This window comes from Oncorhynchus tshawytscha, unplaced genomic scaffold, assembly GCF_018296145.1.
Source record: "Oncorhynchus tshawytscha isolate Ot180627B unplaced genomic scaffold, Otsh_v2.0 Un_scaffold_4_pilon_pilon, whole genome shotgun sequence".
Classification (NCBI taxonomy): Eukaryota; Metazoa; Chordata; class Actinopteri; order Salmoniformes; family Salmonidae; genus Oncorhynchus; species Oncorhynchus tshawytscha.
Genome location: NW_024609834.1, coordinates 302,474 through 315,474, shown reverse-complemented (window position 1 = coordinate 315,474; position 13,001 = coordinate 302,474). Strand labels below are relative to the sequence as shown.

The window sequence follows — 13,001 nt, the reverse complement described above, 5'->3', positions numbered from 1 at the left end:
TACAGAGGCAGCTTTGTTTTTTTATGAATCTCTTGTTATATTTATGTAACATTCTGAATATTGATAAATAAATATACATTAGTAATTGAATTGTGTCAACTCTATTGAGAAGCAGCCAAATGTGGACTTAGCTACTTTTAATTTGTCAACAGCAAGATAATTTCAGTCAGTTACTCAGATGTTTTTTCCTTAATTTTACTTTTGAATAACACACACGCACTTATTTCCTTATGCAAACATTCACTGGCTGCTATAATAAAATACAATCATATCAGATGTCCTCTAGAATCATTTGAACAAAATATAAGCACAACAAAAATAGTCAGTTACATAATGCTTGTACATAGTGCTTTAAACAATTATATCTACTCAATGGAAGCCAGTGTCATGTGGTGGGGTGGGGGCTTGCCCTGGGGATTCCTGAAGAGGCAAAGGCATAGAGGAAAGGGTTGAGGGAGCTGTTGATGATGGTGAAACCCATGAGGATATTCCAAGCTGAGTCACACACATTCTCCACAACCTCGTTCTGCACGGCCAAGTTCACCAGGGCCAGCAGGTTGAACAGGTGCAGCGGAGTCCAGAAGCAGAAGAAGGACACAACGATGCAGATGACCAGCTTGGTCGCCCTCCGCTGCCTGAACAGGGCCGCCTGGCTCACCCTCCTTTGGAGGTAGAAGTAGGACGCCACCAGGATGCAGCAGGGAACTACAAATCCCAGCAGTGTTTGGACAAGTAGGGTGGCCATTTCTTATTTGAGGCTCTGGAAGTGTGAGCTGCAGGATTTGCTGCCATCGTATGTCTTGACGTCAAGGACAGAGAAGGCGGTAGAGGCAATGAACCCTGCCAGCCCCCACAGGGACAGGAGGAGTGCCTCTTCCCCCATACGGCCTAGCTGCGCCCAGTTGTGGGGGTACAGCACCTGGATGCAGCACTGCACGCTCAGCAGGGTGATGGTCAGCACACTACCATTCAGGCTGCAATAGATCAGAAAGAAGAGCAGCTTGCAGGCGGTGGGGCCCAGATCCCAGGCCCTCAGTAGGTTGTTGATAACTAGAGGCAGGCACAGCAAGACCCTCAGGTCACACAGTGCCAGGTTCAGCATCAGACGCATGTTGAAGTTCCCACTCTCAAATTTCCGCCCCACGACTATCAGAACCACCACATTCCCAGGGATTCCCACAATGCAACAGAAGCCTGTGATCACGCTGGGCAACACATGGGTCATGTGCCAGCAAGGATAGGACTGGGTGCTGCATAGGGCCGAATTGTCTAGACTATTAATATCCACAGAGAATGCTGGTTAGAAACTCAACAGGGATGTCTCACTACCTCTGTCGGGCTGACGGAGACACATTAAGCTCGGAGTTGTTCCCCAGATTGTCTTCACTACTGGTGGTAGTGATGATATGCTGTAAACAAAGAGTACCTGTGTATGACTCTGGGCCGGGCCTGTTTTGAATATACAATGTGTGTACAGCTCTGTGTTATGCGAAGGTAACAGCCTACCAACATGACACACTCATGTATAGCCTCCTGACCCGTGAGAATTACAGGAAAACCTCAACGGAGGCCCCTAAAACCCTGACAAACTTTTACAGATGCACAATTGAGAGCATCCTGTCAGGCTGTATCACGGCCTGGTATGGTAACCGCAGGGCTCTTCAGAGGGTGGTGTGGTCTGCCCAACGCATCACCCGGGGCAAACTACAAGCCCTCCAGGACACCTACAGCACCCGATGTCACAGGAAGGCCAAAAAGATCATCAAGGACATCAACCACCTGCGCCACGGCCTGTTTCTGCCTCTATCTTCCAGAAGGCAAGGTCAGTACAGGTGCATCAAAGCTGGGACAGAGAAACTGAAAAACAGCTTCTATCTCAAGGCCATCAGACTGTTAAATAGCCATCACTAGCAGGCTTCCACCCGGTTACGTAACCCTGCAGCTTAGAGGCTGCTGCACTATATACATAGATTTTTTTTCTTGGAATCACTGGCCATTTCAATAATGTTTACATACTGCTTTACTCATCTCATATTTATATACTGTATTCTATTCTACTGTATTTGCCTAGTTAAATAAAGGTTCAATTAACACCTTTTTGTTGTCAATGCCACTCCAACATTGCTTGATGTAATATTTATATATTTCTTAATTTCATTATTTTACTTTTAGATTAGTGTGTATTGTTCTGAACTGTTTGATACTACTGCACTGTTGAAGCTAGGAACACAAGCATTTCGCTACACCCGCAATAACATCTGCTAAATATATGAATGTGACCAATAAAATTAGATTTGATGGAGGAAAGTGCTTTTATTGATGAACCATCATGACCTTATTCATGCAGGGTTAGAGTTTTTACATTTAACAGAACCTTTGGGGTATGTTGGACGAGGGCAAAGCAATTGGATAGAGTTCGACCACCTCAAAATTCAGATTTTCATCTACAGGAGCTACTATTATTATTATTACTGGTTATTACACTCCAGCAAGATAGGTGGCGGCAATGCCCCAATTGTCGGAAGTTTACCTACTGCATCAAATCACGGAACAGGAAAAAGAGAAAGAGAGGAAGGCAATTTGCGCATGGTTACGGCCTTCCATTTTTCTTTGTTATTGTTCTAGTACATCTTTTGCATTGCATTTCTACCTGAGGATTTTGAAGCTAGATTTTGTATAGTGGTATTGGAGCAATGTCGAGTGTGCCTGCTCCCAATCGTTCATCCGCCGGCTGGCCGCGCGGGGTCAGTCAGTTCGGCGGGAACAAATACATGAGCGCGCCTGCAAAACCACTCAGCCTGGAGAGAACCATTAATTTGTGAGTAACAGGGTGAAGGGACGACGACGATTGGTTTTTAACGTCAGATTATGTGTGTATGTATGTATAGTGGTTATGCAAAGACTACTACAATACCCGTATTTCACTCAATTGTATGGAAGAGTTAATGGACTGCAAGCTTTGCAGGAGGAGTTTAAAAAATATATTTCACCTTTATTTAACCAGGTAGGCTAGTTGAGAACCAGTTCTCATTTACAACTGCCACCTGGCCAAGATAAAGCAAAGCAGTGCGACGCAAACAACAACACAGAGTTACACATGGAATAAACAAACATGCAGTCAATAATACAATACAGAAAGTCTATATAAAGTGTGTGCAAATGAGGTAGGATAAGGGGGGTTAGGCAATAAATAGGCCATAGTGATGAAATTATTACAGTATGGCAAATTAAACACTGAGGTGATAGAAGTGCAGAAGATGAGTGTGCAAGTAGCAGTACTGGGGTGCGAAGGAGCAAAATAAATAAGATGGTGATGAGGTAGTTGGATGGGCTATGTACAGGTGCAGTGATATGTGAGCTGCTCTGACAGCTTGTGCTTAAAGCTAGTGAGGGAGATATGAGGCTTCAGTGATTTTTGCAGTTCGTTCCAGTCATTGGCAGCAGAGAACTGGAAGGAAAGGCAGCCAAAGGGAGTGTTGGCTTTGGGGGTGACCAGTGAAATGTACCTGCAGTCATTTGAGAAGCCAAGGCTGTTGAGTCTGCCGATAAGAATATGGTGATTGACAGAGTCGAAAGCCTTGGCCAGGTTGACGAATACAGCTGCACAGTATTGTCTCTTATCAATGGCGGTTATGATATCGTTTAGGACCTTGAGCGTGGCTGAGGTCCACCCATGACCAGCTCGGAAACCAGATTGCATAATTGCATAGTGGAAAAGGTACGGTGGGATTCGAGATGGTCTGTGATCTGTTTGTTAACTTGGCTTCGATGACCTTAGAAAGGCAGGGTAGGATAGATATACAGTGCCTTGCGAAAGTATTCGGCCCCCTTGAACTTTGCGACCTTTTGCCACATTTCAGGCTTCAAACATAAAGATATAAAACTGTATTTTTTTGTGAAGAATCAACAACAAGTGGGACACAATCACGAAGTGGAACGACATTTATTGGATATTTCAACAACAAAAAAAACGAATAAAAAACTGAAAAATTGGGCGTGCAAAATTATTCAGCCCCTTTACTTTCAGTGCAGCAAACTCTCTCCAGAAGTTCAGTGAGGATCTCTGAATGATCCAATGTTGACCTAAATGACTAACGATGATAAATACAATCCACCTGTGTGTAATCAAGTCTCCGTATAAATGCACCTGCACTGTGATAGTCTCAGAGGTCCGTTAAAAGCGCAGAGAGCATCATGAAGAACAAGGAACACACCAGGCAGGTCCGAGATACTGTTGTGAAGAAGTTTAAAGCCGGATTTTGATACAAAAAGATTTCCCAAGCTTTAAACATCCCAAGGAGCACTGTGCAAGCGATAATATTGAAATGGAAGGAGTATCAGACCACTGCAAATCTACCAAGACCTGGCCGTCCCTCTAAACTTTCAGCTTATACAAGGAGAAGACTGATCAGAGATGCAGCCAAGAGGCCCATGATCACTCTGGATGAACTGCAGAGATCTACAGCTGAGGTGGGAGACTCTGTCCATAGGACAACAATCAGTCGTATATTGCACAAATCTGGCCTTTATGGAAGAGTGGCAAGAAGAAAGCCATTTCTTAAAGATATCCATAAAAAGTGTTGTTTAAAGTTTGCCACAAGCCACCTGGGAGACACACCAAACATGTGGAAGAAGGTGCTCTGGTCAGATGAAACCAAAATTGAACTTTTTGGCAACAATGCAAAATGTTATGTTTGGCGTAAAAGCAACACAGCTCATCACACTGAACACACCATCCCCACTGTCAAACATGGTGGTGGCAGCATCATGGTTTGGGCCTGCTTTTCTTCAGCAGGGACAGGGAAGATGGTTAAAATTGATGGGAAGATGGATGGAGCAAAATACAGGACCATTCTGGAAGAAAACCTGATGGAGTCTGCAAAAGACCTGAGACTGGGACGGAGATTTGTCTTCCAACAAGACAATGATCCAAAACATAAAGCAAAATCTACAATGGAATGGTTCAAAAATAAACATATCCAGGTGTTAGAATGGCCAAGTCAAAGTCCAGACCTGAATCCAATCGAGAATCTGTGGAAAGAACTGAAAACTGCTGTTCACAAATGCTCTCCATCCAACCTCACTGAGCTCGAGCTGTTTTGCAAGGAGGAATGGGAAAAAATGTCAGTCTCTCGATGTGCAAAACTGATAGAGACATACCCCAAGTGACTTACAGCTGTAATCGCAGCAAAAGGTGGTGCTACAAAGTATTAACTTAAGGGGGCTGAATAATTTTGCACGCCCAATTTTTCAGTTTTTGATTTGTTAAAAAAGTTTGAAATATCCAATAAATGTCGTTCCACTTCATGATTGTGTCCCACTTGTTGTTGATTCTTCACAAAAAAATACAGTTTTATATCTTTATGTTTGAAGCCTGAAATGTGGCAAAAAGTCGCAAAGTTCAAGGGGGCCGAATACTTTCGCAAGGCACTGTAGGTCTGTAGCAGTTTGGGTCTAGAGTGTCTCCCCCTTTGAAGAGAGGGGATGACCGCGGCAGCTTTCCAATCTTTGGGGATCTCAGACGATACGAAAGAGCGGTTGAACAAGCTAGTAATAGGGGTTGTAACAGGTGGGATTTTAACAAATCAAAATGTAATTAAAAAGAAGGCTGGACTCTAAAAAACAAGTTGACCTACAACAACTTCCATTGACACTATTAAATATGTAAATTATGTTAAGTAGCTTAATAATGAACCTATGTATTGACGTGAAAACAGATTTGAATTTCTAATAATGAATATATTATGTTTGTTAAATGTGAAACAAGCACGAGCTAGCACGATCGATCTTCTTTAGGATTTGGTTGTCAGATTGCATCCAACTTTTAGGTGCATACACCACCACCTATTGCACTGCTGTGAGACCATTCATGGCCTACCTACATTAAATTGTTGATACCTTAGTGGAGAATTGCCCCTCCAACTATTAGCCATCTATAATTTAAAAAATCTCCACCCCATTCCACTATTTAACCCTATCTAATCCTACTCCAGACCACGGGTCTTGAGAGGACAGAACACTACCACTCAACACCCGCTAATGAGATCATATTGGCGCGTTGTAGCATGTATTTGCATATTTTTGTTATGGAACGTGTACTCTGAATTGGGTGTGTGTGCCCAATAACTCAATTTGTAGTAAACACCATTTTTAGAAACTTTGGAAAATGGTTAAGTTTACAAAATGCAGTCCACTCTGTTACAGATTATAGTTTTGGAAACAGAAAACTGTATTACGATTATTACAAAATGTTTAATCGATGAGAAAATCTGCAGAATGTCTCCCACTGCCAGCCACTGGGCTTCTTCTCATCACCATATTTGGTTGTGAGTGGAAATGCCAACCAGATGCTTCACATTTACACATCAGGTGAAATATCTGGTGCAGTGGTTCTTAACCTGGGTTCGATCGAACCCCAGGGGTTCGGTGAGTCAGTCTCAGGGGTTCGGCGGAGGTCAAGACACACATCGGACTCATATGATTCGTGATGACACGCCCCGCTTGGCCATCATTGGCTGTAGGTGATCACGCTACATCGCTTGGCCTATCTGTGCTGCAGGGAATTTGGTGCGCTCAGTAGTCGACTTGTGACTGTCGTGATGGTACGTCTTGTGATTTCTTTATTAATATTTTAATCCCTTCATACTTATTATGTCGAGCAAAAAAAGAAAGTGGTCGGACGAATATGTACAATATGGATTCACATGTATAACGGAATGTGATGGGAGTCAGCGTCCTAACTGCATGATTTGCAATGCCAAGTTGAGCAATTCTAGTCTAGCACTGGCAAAACTAAGAGAACACTTCCTTAAGCTGCGTGGAGGTGGAAAATACAAGAACACAACGCTCACTGAATTCAAGGTGAAGAGAGCCAGATTCGATGAAAAGGCTACTCTGCCTGTTCTCGGCTTTGTACCTATCAACAAACTGATCCTCACAGCATTGTACGAAGTTGCTTACCTGATCTCAAAGCAGGGCAAACCACACACCGTTGGTGAAACACTCATAAAACCAGCTGTGTTGAAGATGGCAAATATCATGCTGGGAAAAGAGGCTTAAGTTAAGTTATCCCAAATTCCTCTTTCAAATGACACCATCAGCGACAGAATAGAGGACATGAGCTAAGACATCTTGGCTCAAGTAGTTGCAGATCTGATTTCAAGCCCGGCAAAATTCAGCCTTCAACTCGATGAGACCACAGACGTTTCCAATCTAAGCCAGTTTGCTGTATTCGTGCGCTATGTGAAAGACAACGTGATAAAGGAAGATTTTTTTATTTTGTAAGCCTCTTACAACAACAACTAAGGCAGCCGATGTGAAGAAACTTGTGGATGACTTCTTCAAAGACAACAATCTTTCGTGGGATATGGTTTCTGCAGTTTGTTCGGACGGAGCTCCAGTCATGCTGGGCAGAAAGTCTGGTTTTGGTGCGCTAGTGAAAGCCGATGCACCACACATCATTGTTACGCATTGTATTCTGCACAGGCATGCGTTGGCAACAAAAACCTTGCCTCCAAAACTGGAAGAAGTATTAAAAATTGTAGTGGAATGCGTGAACTATGTGCGAACTAGTGCTCTGAGGCACCGCATCTTGAGTGAGCTGTGTAAAGAAATGGGCTCTGAATTCGAGGTACTTCTGTACCATTCTAACGTCCGGTGGTTATCCCGGGGACAGGTGCTGAATCGTGTTTTTGCCGTGCGTGTGTAATTAGCCCTGTTTTTGCAAGAGCACCAACATTGTCATGCAGATTGCTACAAAAATTCTGAGTTCATTCTCATTTTAGCTTTAGCGTATATGGCTGATATCTTCGCAGCTCTCAATCATCTCAATCAAAAGATGCAGGGCGGTGGAGTCAACATCATCGAAGCGGAGGAAAACCTGAAGGCTTTTCAAAAAAAGCTACTGTTATGGAAACGACGAACAGAGAACGATAACTTCGCAAACTTTCCCCTGCTGGACGACTGTGTAAGTAAGATCGAAGATGTATCTGGAATCGGAGACATTTCTGTACCCGCGGAACTGAAGCAAGCAATTGCCACGCACTTAGATGAGCTTGCAAAGTCCCTCGACGGATACTTCCCTACAAGAGAGTCATATCCAGCATGGGTGAGACAGCCGTTCACGTTTAGTGTTGAGACAACAGATGTCAATGATGAATACCTCGATGAAATCATTGAAATTCAGCAGAGCCAGGTTCAACAGCAGCTCTTCAGAACAACAACGCTTTCAACGTTTTGGTGTCAACAAATGGTAACGTACCCTGTTATTGCTAAGAAAGCGTGAAAGGTGAAGCCGCACATTTCTGAACTGGTCTCTGAAAGGCAACAGCAGAAGTCACACTGATTTGCAGTAAATATTCATTATTATGTTTTTGTGTGAAAATCATGTTTTGATGATTTTGTTCTTTGAACACACTGATGTTGATGCACGGTTCATTTTGTGCACCAGTAAAATATATACCCATGTTTTGAATTTGAAAAAATCATATTTTATTTTTCCAATTAAGAAGGGTTCGGTGAATGCGCATATGAAACTGGTGGGGTTCAGTACCTCCAACAAGGTTAAGAACCACTGATCTGGTGTGTTCTTTTGTCTCATTCTTCTATCTTTGAGCTAGCTCTGCTCTACTTAATGGCCCCTCCCTTTCACTCCACCTGTACCGCCCAGAAAACATTTGCCAGTGAGATGTCTCGCCCTGGGGCACCCGTGATATGGGGACAATAAGTAAACCTGGGCGGCAGGGTAGCCTAGTGGTTAGAGCGTTGTGCTAGTAACCGAAAGGTTTCAAGTTCAAATCCCAGAGCTGACAAGGTACCAATCTGTCATTCTGCCCCTGAACAAGGCAGTTAACCCATTATTCCTAGGCTGTCATTGAAAATAAGAATTTGTTCTTAACTGACTTGCCTAGTTAAAGGTAAAATAAAATACATTTAAAAAAACAGTGGCCCCGCCCCGATCAGAAACAATTTGAGAGTGGGGTGTCTTGCTTTCCTACCGTCTCTGGGCTAGCTTTGGGGTGAGTAACTACCGGAAGTGTTGTCAAATCTAGTGGACTGCTATAGTATTAGCTAGCCCTGCATGCTGACGAAAAACTAACAGTCATTAAAGACTAGTAGTATTTCAATCTTCTCGATATGTCGTTTAGGATGATGAGACAATTAGTAGTACACTGCCATCTCCCATCCCTGGATTGAGGTATGTTTTCCAAGCAGTATCTTGAGCCGGCTCTGCGCTTTCCTGATCGTTGCATAGCCACGTTCTGACTGGAGAGAGAATGTAATGAATGTCTATTCGAATTCTGGCTAGCTTTGCAGCTGACTCTATGTCCAATTTGACAGCCCAGTTTGTGGCACAAAATTATGATGAATTGCTAGTCTACCGTCCTGTAGATGCATCCTCATTCAAAAGCTATGCCGTGTGTGTTTGTGGGGGGGTTACTGAGTAGCAGTGAAGGCTGTTGAGGGGAGGGCAGATCATAATAATGGCTGGAACGGAGCGATTGGTATGGCATCGAACAATGGAAACCATGTGTTTTATGTATTTGATACCATTCCACCAATTCTGAGCCCTTCCTCCCCAATTAAGGTGCCACCAACCGCTTGTTCTGGGTATTGTGTGCATGTTAGTCGAGGCATGTGCACATTTAAAAATGGTATTCATAACATTGTTTCAGATACCCTCTCACCAACTACACATTTGGGACCAAGGAGCCTCTGTATGAGAAGGACAGTTCAGTGGCAGCACGGTTCCAGAGGATGCGGGAGGAGTTTGACAAGCTGGGCATGCGGAGGGCAGTGGAGGGAGTGCTTATTGTCCATGAGCACAGGTTGCCCCATGTACTGCTGTTGCAGCTGGGAACCACCTTCTTCAAACTGTAAGCACTACTAACAACCAAGCACAGCCTGCAGGAGTTACATCAACAGTCTGTTTGTTTTTAAAGTGTGTGCATGTATGTTTGTATGGTTCTCTTATAGGGTTGTCTATTTGTCTCTTGCAGGCCAGGTGGAGAGCTGAGCCCAGGGGAGGATGAGGTGGATGGGCTGAAACGCCTGATGACAGAGGTACGATACACATACACTCTCAAAGGAGGCCGGCCAGAGTTGGAATCACAACCTCAGATGACATCCATACTAGCATTCTCTTAGCTCTCAACTCTACATACGGAGAAGAGTTTTTCAGCCATTCCATTCGCCTACATTTGGCTCCGTGTAAACTCCAATTCTGATGCTGTGTGTTAATGTTTAGAAACATCAATAATCATCGCTTTTGAAAAATAATCTTTAAAAAAAAAACTTATTGTAGCAGTTTTGCACACATTGTGTGCCTCTAGTTGAACAACACTTGCTCCCCAGTTAGCTTACACACAGGTGTGCAGAGCGCGCAAGATAGCTAATTAGCACAGGTGGCAGCCTATGTCTTCCATAAACAAGCACTGTAACATGGGGATATGGCCGTGTGGGAACACAAACCTAACCCTATAAAGGTGTGTAGTAATTTACAGTTTGAAAAATATATATTTCTCGCTGATATGAAAGATGAATTCCTTAAGTTTCCAAAACAGTACTGCAAGCGATGCGTGTTAATGTTTAGAGCAAGTGTCTGGGTCTATCAATGGGGTAGCATTCTCTAAGATCCTGCAGGATGCCGTGATGCCATAGTGATTGTCTTTACTGTGTCTTTGTCAGATCCTGGGCCGGCAGGACGGGGTGAAGCAGGATTGGGTGATCGATGACTCCATCGGAAACTGGTGGCGCCCCAACTTTGAACCCCCACAGGTGAGCATAACCCAACACACAGTACAGTTTACACTGAAATGTATGGAGGAGGAGAAATTGAGCCTACAGTAAATATTTGTGTGTGGTAAATATTTGCTTTTCTGTTCTGCTGCAGTATCCCTACATTCCAGCCCACATCACTAAACCCAAGGAGCATAAAAAGCTCTTCCTGGTTCAACTGCAGGAAAAAGGTAAGCGCCCCTTAGCTAGTCAAAATCTGTTCTACATACTCTACTCACATAATCATTAGTGATATTTGCTTCTGTGTCTTTCAGCTCTGTTTGCAGTCCCAAAGAACTACAAACTGGTGGCAGCCCCTCTGTTTGAGCTTTATGACAACGCCCCCGGCTATGGGCCAATCATATCCAGCCTACCGCAACTACTAAGCAGGTAGTGTGTGTTATATATTGTGTATAAATCACTTTTGTGTGTTATAATGAGTGTATTAAGGGTGTGTGTGAGCTCAGGTATGCTGTATATTCATATTTATTTCCTGTAGGTTCAACTTTATCTACAACTAAATGGTGTGAAAATGGGCACAGTGGCTGGCTGTCTCTGTGAGTGCAGCCATATATGGGTGAAATGAAGACATGGCGTGGAATTAATACAATGTGGGGCAATCAAAATAAGCAACACAAGGCTACTCACCTCTGGCTTCCTGGTAAGGCTGAACAAAAAACCCACCATCTCAAGAGAAGGGACCGTAAATGTGCTCTTTACAATGATGGAAGAAAATATACTGTCAGACTTTTTGTTTGGATCTGAAAAAAATCTGTAATTTCTTACATGATTAAACTGCAACCCAGTGTCTCAAGAATCAGATGTTATGCTCTTGCAACAGAATACATTTATTTGATTAAAGAAACAACAGCATTGAGTTTCCTGTTGTGTTTTAACCTGTATTACTGTCATGCTATTTCATTTTCTTTAAAAAAATAAATGAGTCTTTTCATGAAGACTGGCTTTTATACCAGGTGTGTTGATGACGTTTTGGTGTATTGTTTTCACTATATATGCTTCCCTCTTGGTGATGTCATTTGGAAACACAATGTCAACTTTCACTGCTATATTGACGACACAAAATGGCCTAACCTGAAAGCCTCTATTTTAGACATAAGGAAGTAGATGGTGGCAAATGCTTTACTTTTAAACTCGGACAGAAAAGATGCTAGTTCTAGGTCCCAAGAAACAAAGAGATCTGCTGTCATATCTGACAATGAATATCGATGGTTGCGCAGGACTCTCAAATAAAACGGAAGGACCTCAGCGCTACTCTGGACCCTGATCTCTTTCAATGAACATCAAACTGTCAAGTTAACCGGTTCACCGAAAATACTCGGAACCACTAACGTACTGCTGCGTTTTTATGACGCAATTTAACCGCGACTCATTTATACTAAAATGAATTGTTAACGACAGCGAGGTGATAGCGAGAAAGGAAAGAAGAGAAAGAAAAGTGAAGAGCGAGCAGAACTTTATGCACTACTCTAGGACGAAGATGTGAAGAGGGGAGTGAAGGAAGCATGGTCAGCTACTTGCTAGCTATTTTAGCTACATGTGTTTACACCAAGCACATGCTTTGGCTAGTCTTGTTACATAGATGGTTATTTGATCGATACGTTATTAGTCACCCTACATATCAATATTGTCAGTCAAGTGCAAAGCTTTAGTCACAACTTTGCTTTCATGACCACTGATCTGAAAACACTAGAAGATGTGGGTCAAACTACCTCAACCATTATCACTTTTCATTAAGTTAAATGTTTTATTAGTAATTTCTAAGGAATACGCATGGTATTCATCAGCCAACGAACTGCTTACTTGCAGGTTCCTTCTCGACAATGAAACAACACAAAGATACGATTACGAACTTAAAGTAAATGGCACCGTATTATATCACTTTTTAAGCTTAAGTATAATACAGGAAGACACAATTTATAGCTAATATTTACACGTGTATTGGAGAGGGGCAGTGTATAAGCTGAGCAGTATAATAAGAGTCTGGTAGCAGCAGTTGTGATGCGTGTGTAGCATTCGGAAAGTATTCTGACCCCTAGACTCTTTTTCCACATTTTGTTACGTTATAGCCTTATTCCAATATGTATGACAAAAACTATTTAATCAATCTACACACAATACCCCATAATTACAAAGCAAAAATAGATTTTTTTGTAAATTATTAAAAATAAATTAACACATATCACATAAGTATTCATACTTGTTAC

The 13,001-nt window shown here is 42.7% G+C and overlaps 1 protein-coding gene and 1 pseudogene across 1 annotated transcript; one reads left to right on the top strand and one right to left on the bottom strand.

Moving 5' to 3' along the window:
- Positions 1-129: 129 nt before the first annotated feature.
- LOC121846193 lies at positions 130-1,225 on the bottom strand (annotated as a pseudogene).
- Positions 1,226-2,553: 1,328 nt separating this feature from the next.
- On the top strand, positions 2,554-11,744 carry LOC112249224 (cleavage and polyadenylation specificity factor subunit 5). Its single transcript, XM_024419016.2, has 7 exons — positions 2,554-2,818; positions 9,675-9,875; positions 9,999-10,062; positions 10,687-10,776; positions 10,892-10,967; positions 11,052-11,166; positions 11,276-11,744. Exons 1-7 carry the CDS (start codon positions 2,694-2,696, stop codon positions 11,295-11,297), a joined length of 693 nt encoding a protein of 230 aa, XP_024274784.1. The 5' UTR covers positions 2,554-2,693; the 3' UTR covers positions 11,298-11,744.
- The last annotated feature ends 1,257 nt before the right edge of the window (positions 11,745-13,001 follow it).

What these genes read in the sequence shown, in the direction of transcription:
- LOC112249224 (XM_024419016.2), top strand. Translation starts at nt 2,694, where the DNA reads ATGTCGAGTGTGCCTGCTCCCAATCGTTCATCCGCCGGCTGGCCGCGC. An exon ending in CCAACTTTGAACCCCCACAG is followed by an intron (nt 10,777 to 10,891) that starts GTGAGCATAACC and finishes GTTCTGCTGCAG; the next exon opens with TATCCCTACATTCCAGCCCA. An exon ending in GGTTCAACTGCAGGAAAAAG is followed by an intron (nt 10,968 to 11,051) that starts GTAAGCGCCCCT and finishes TGTGTCTTTCAG; the next exon opens with CTCTGTTTGCAGTCCCAAAG.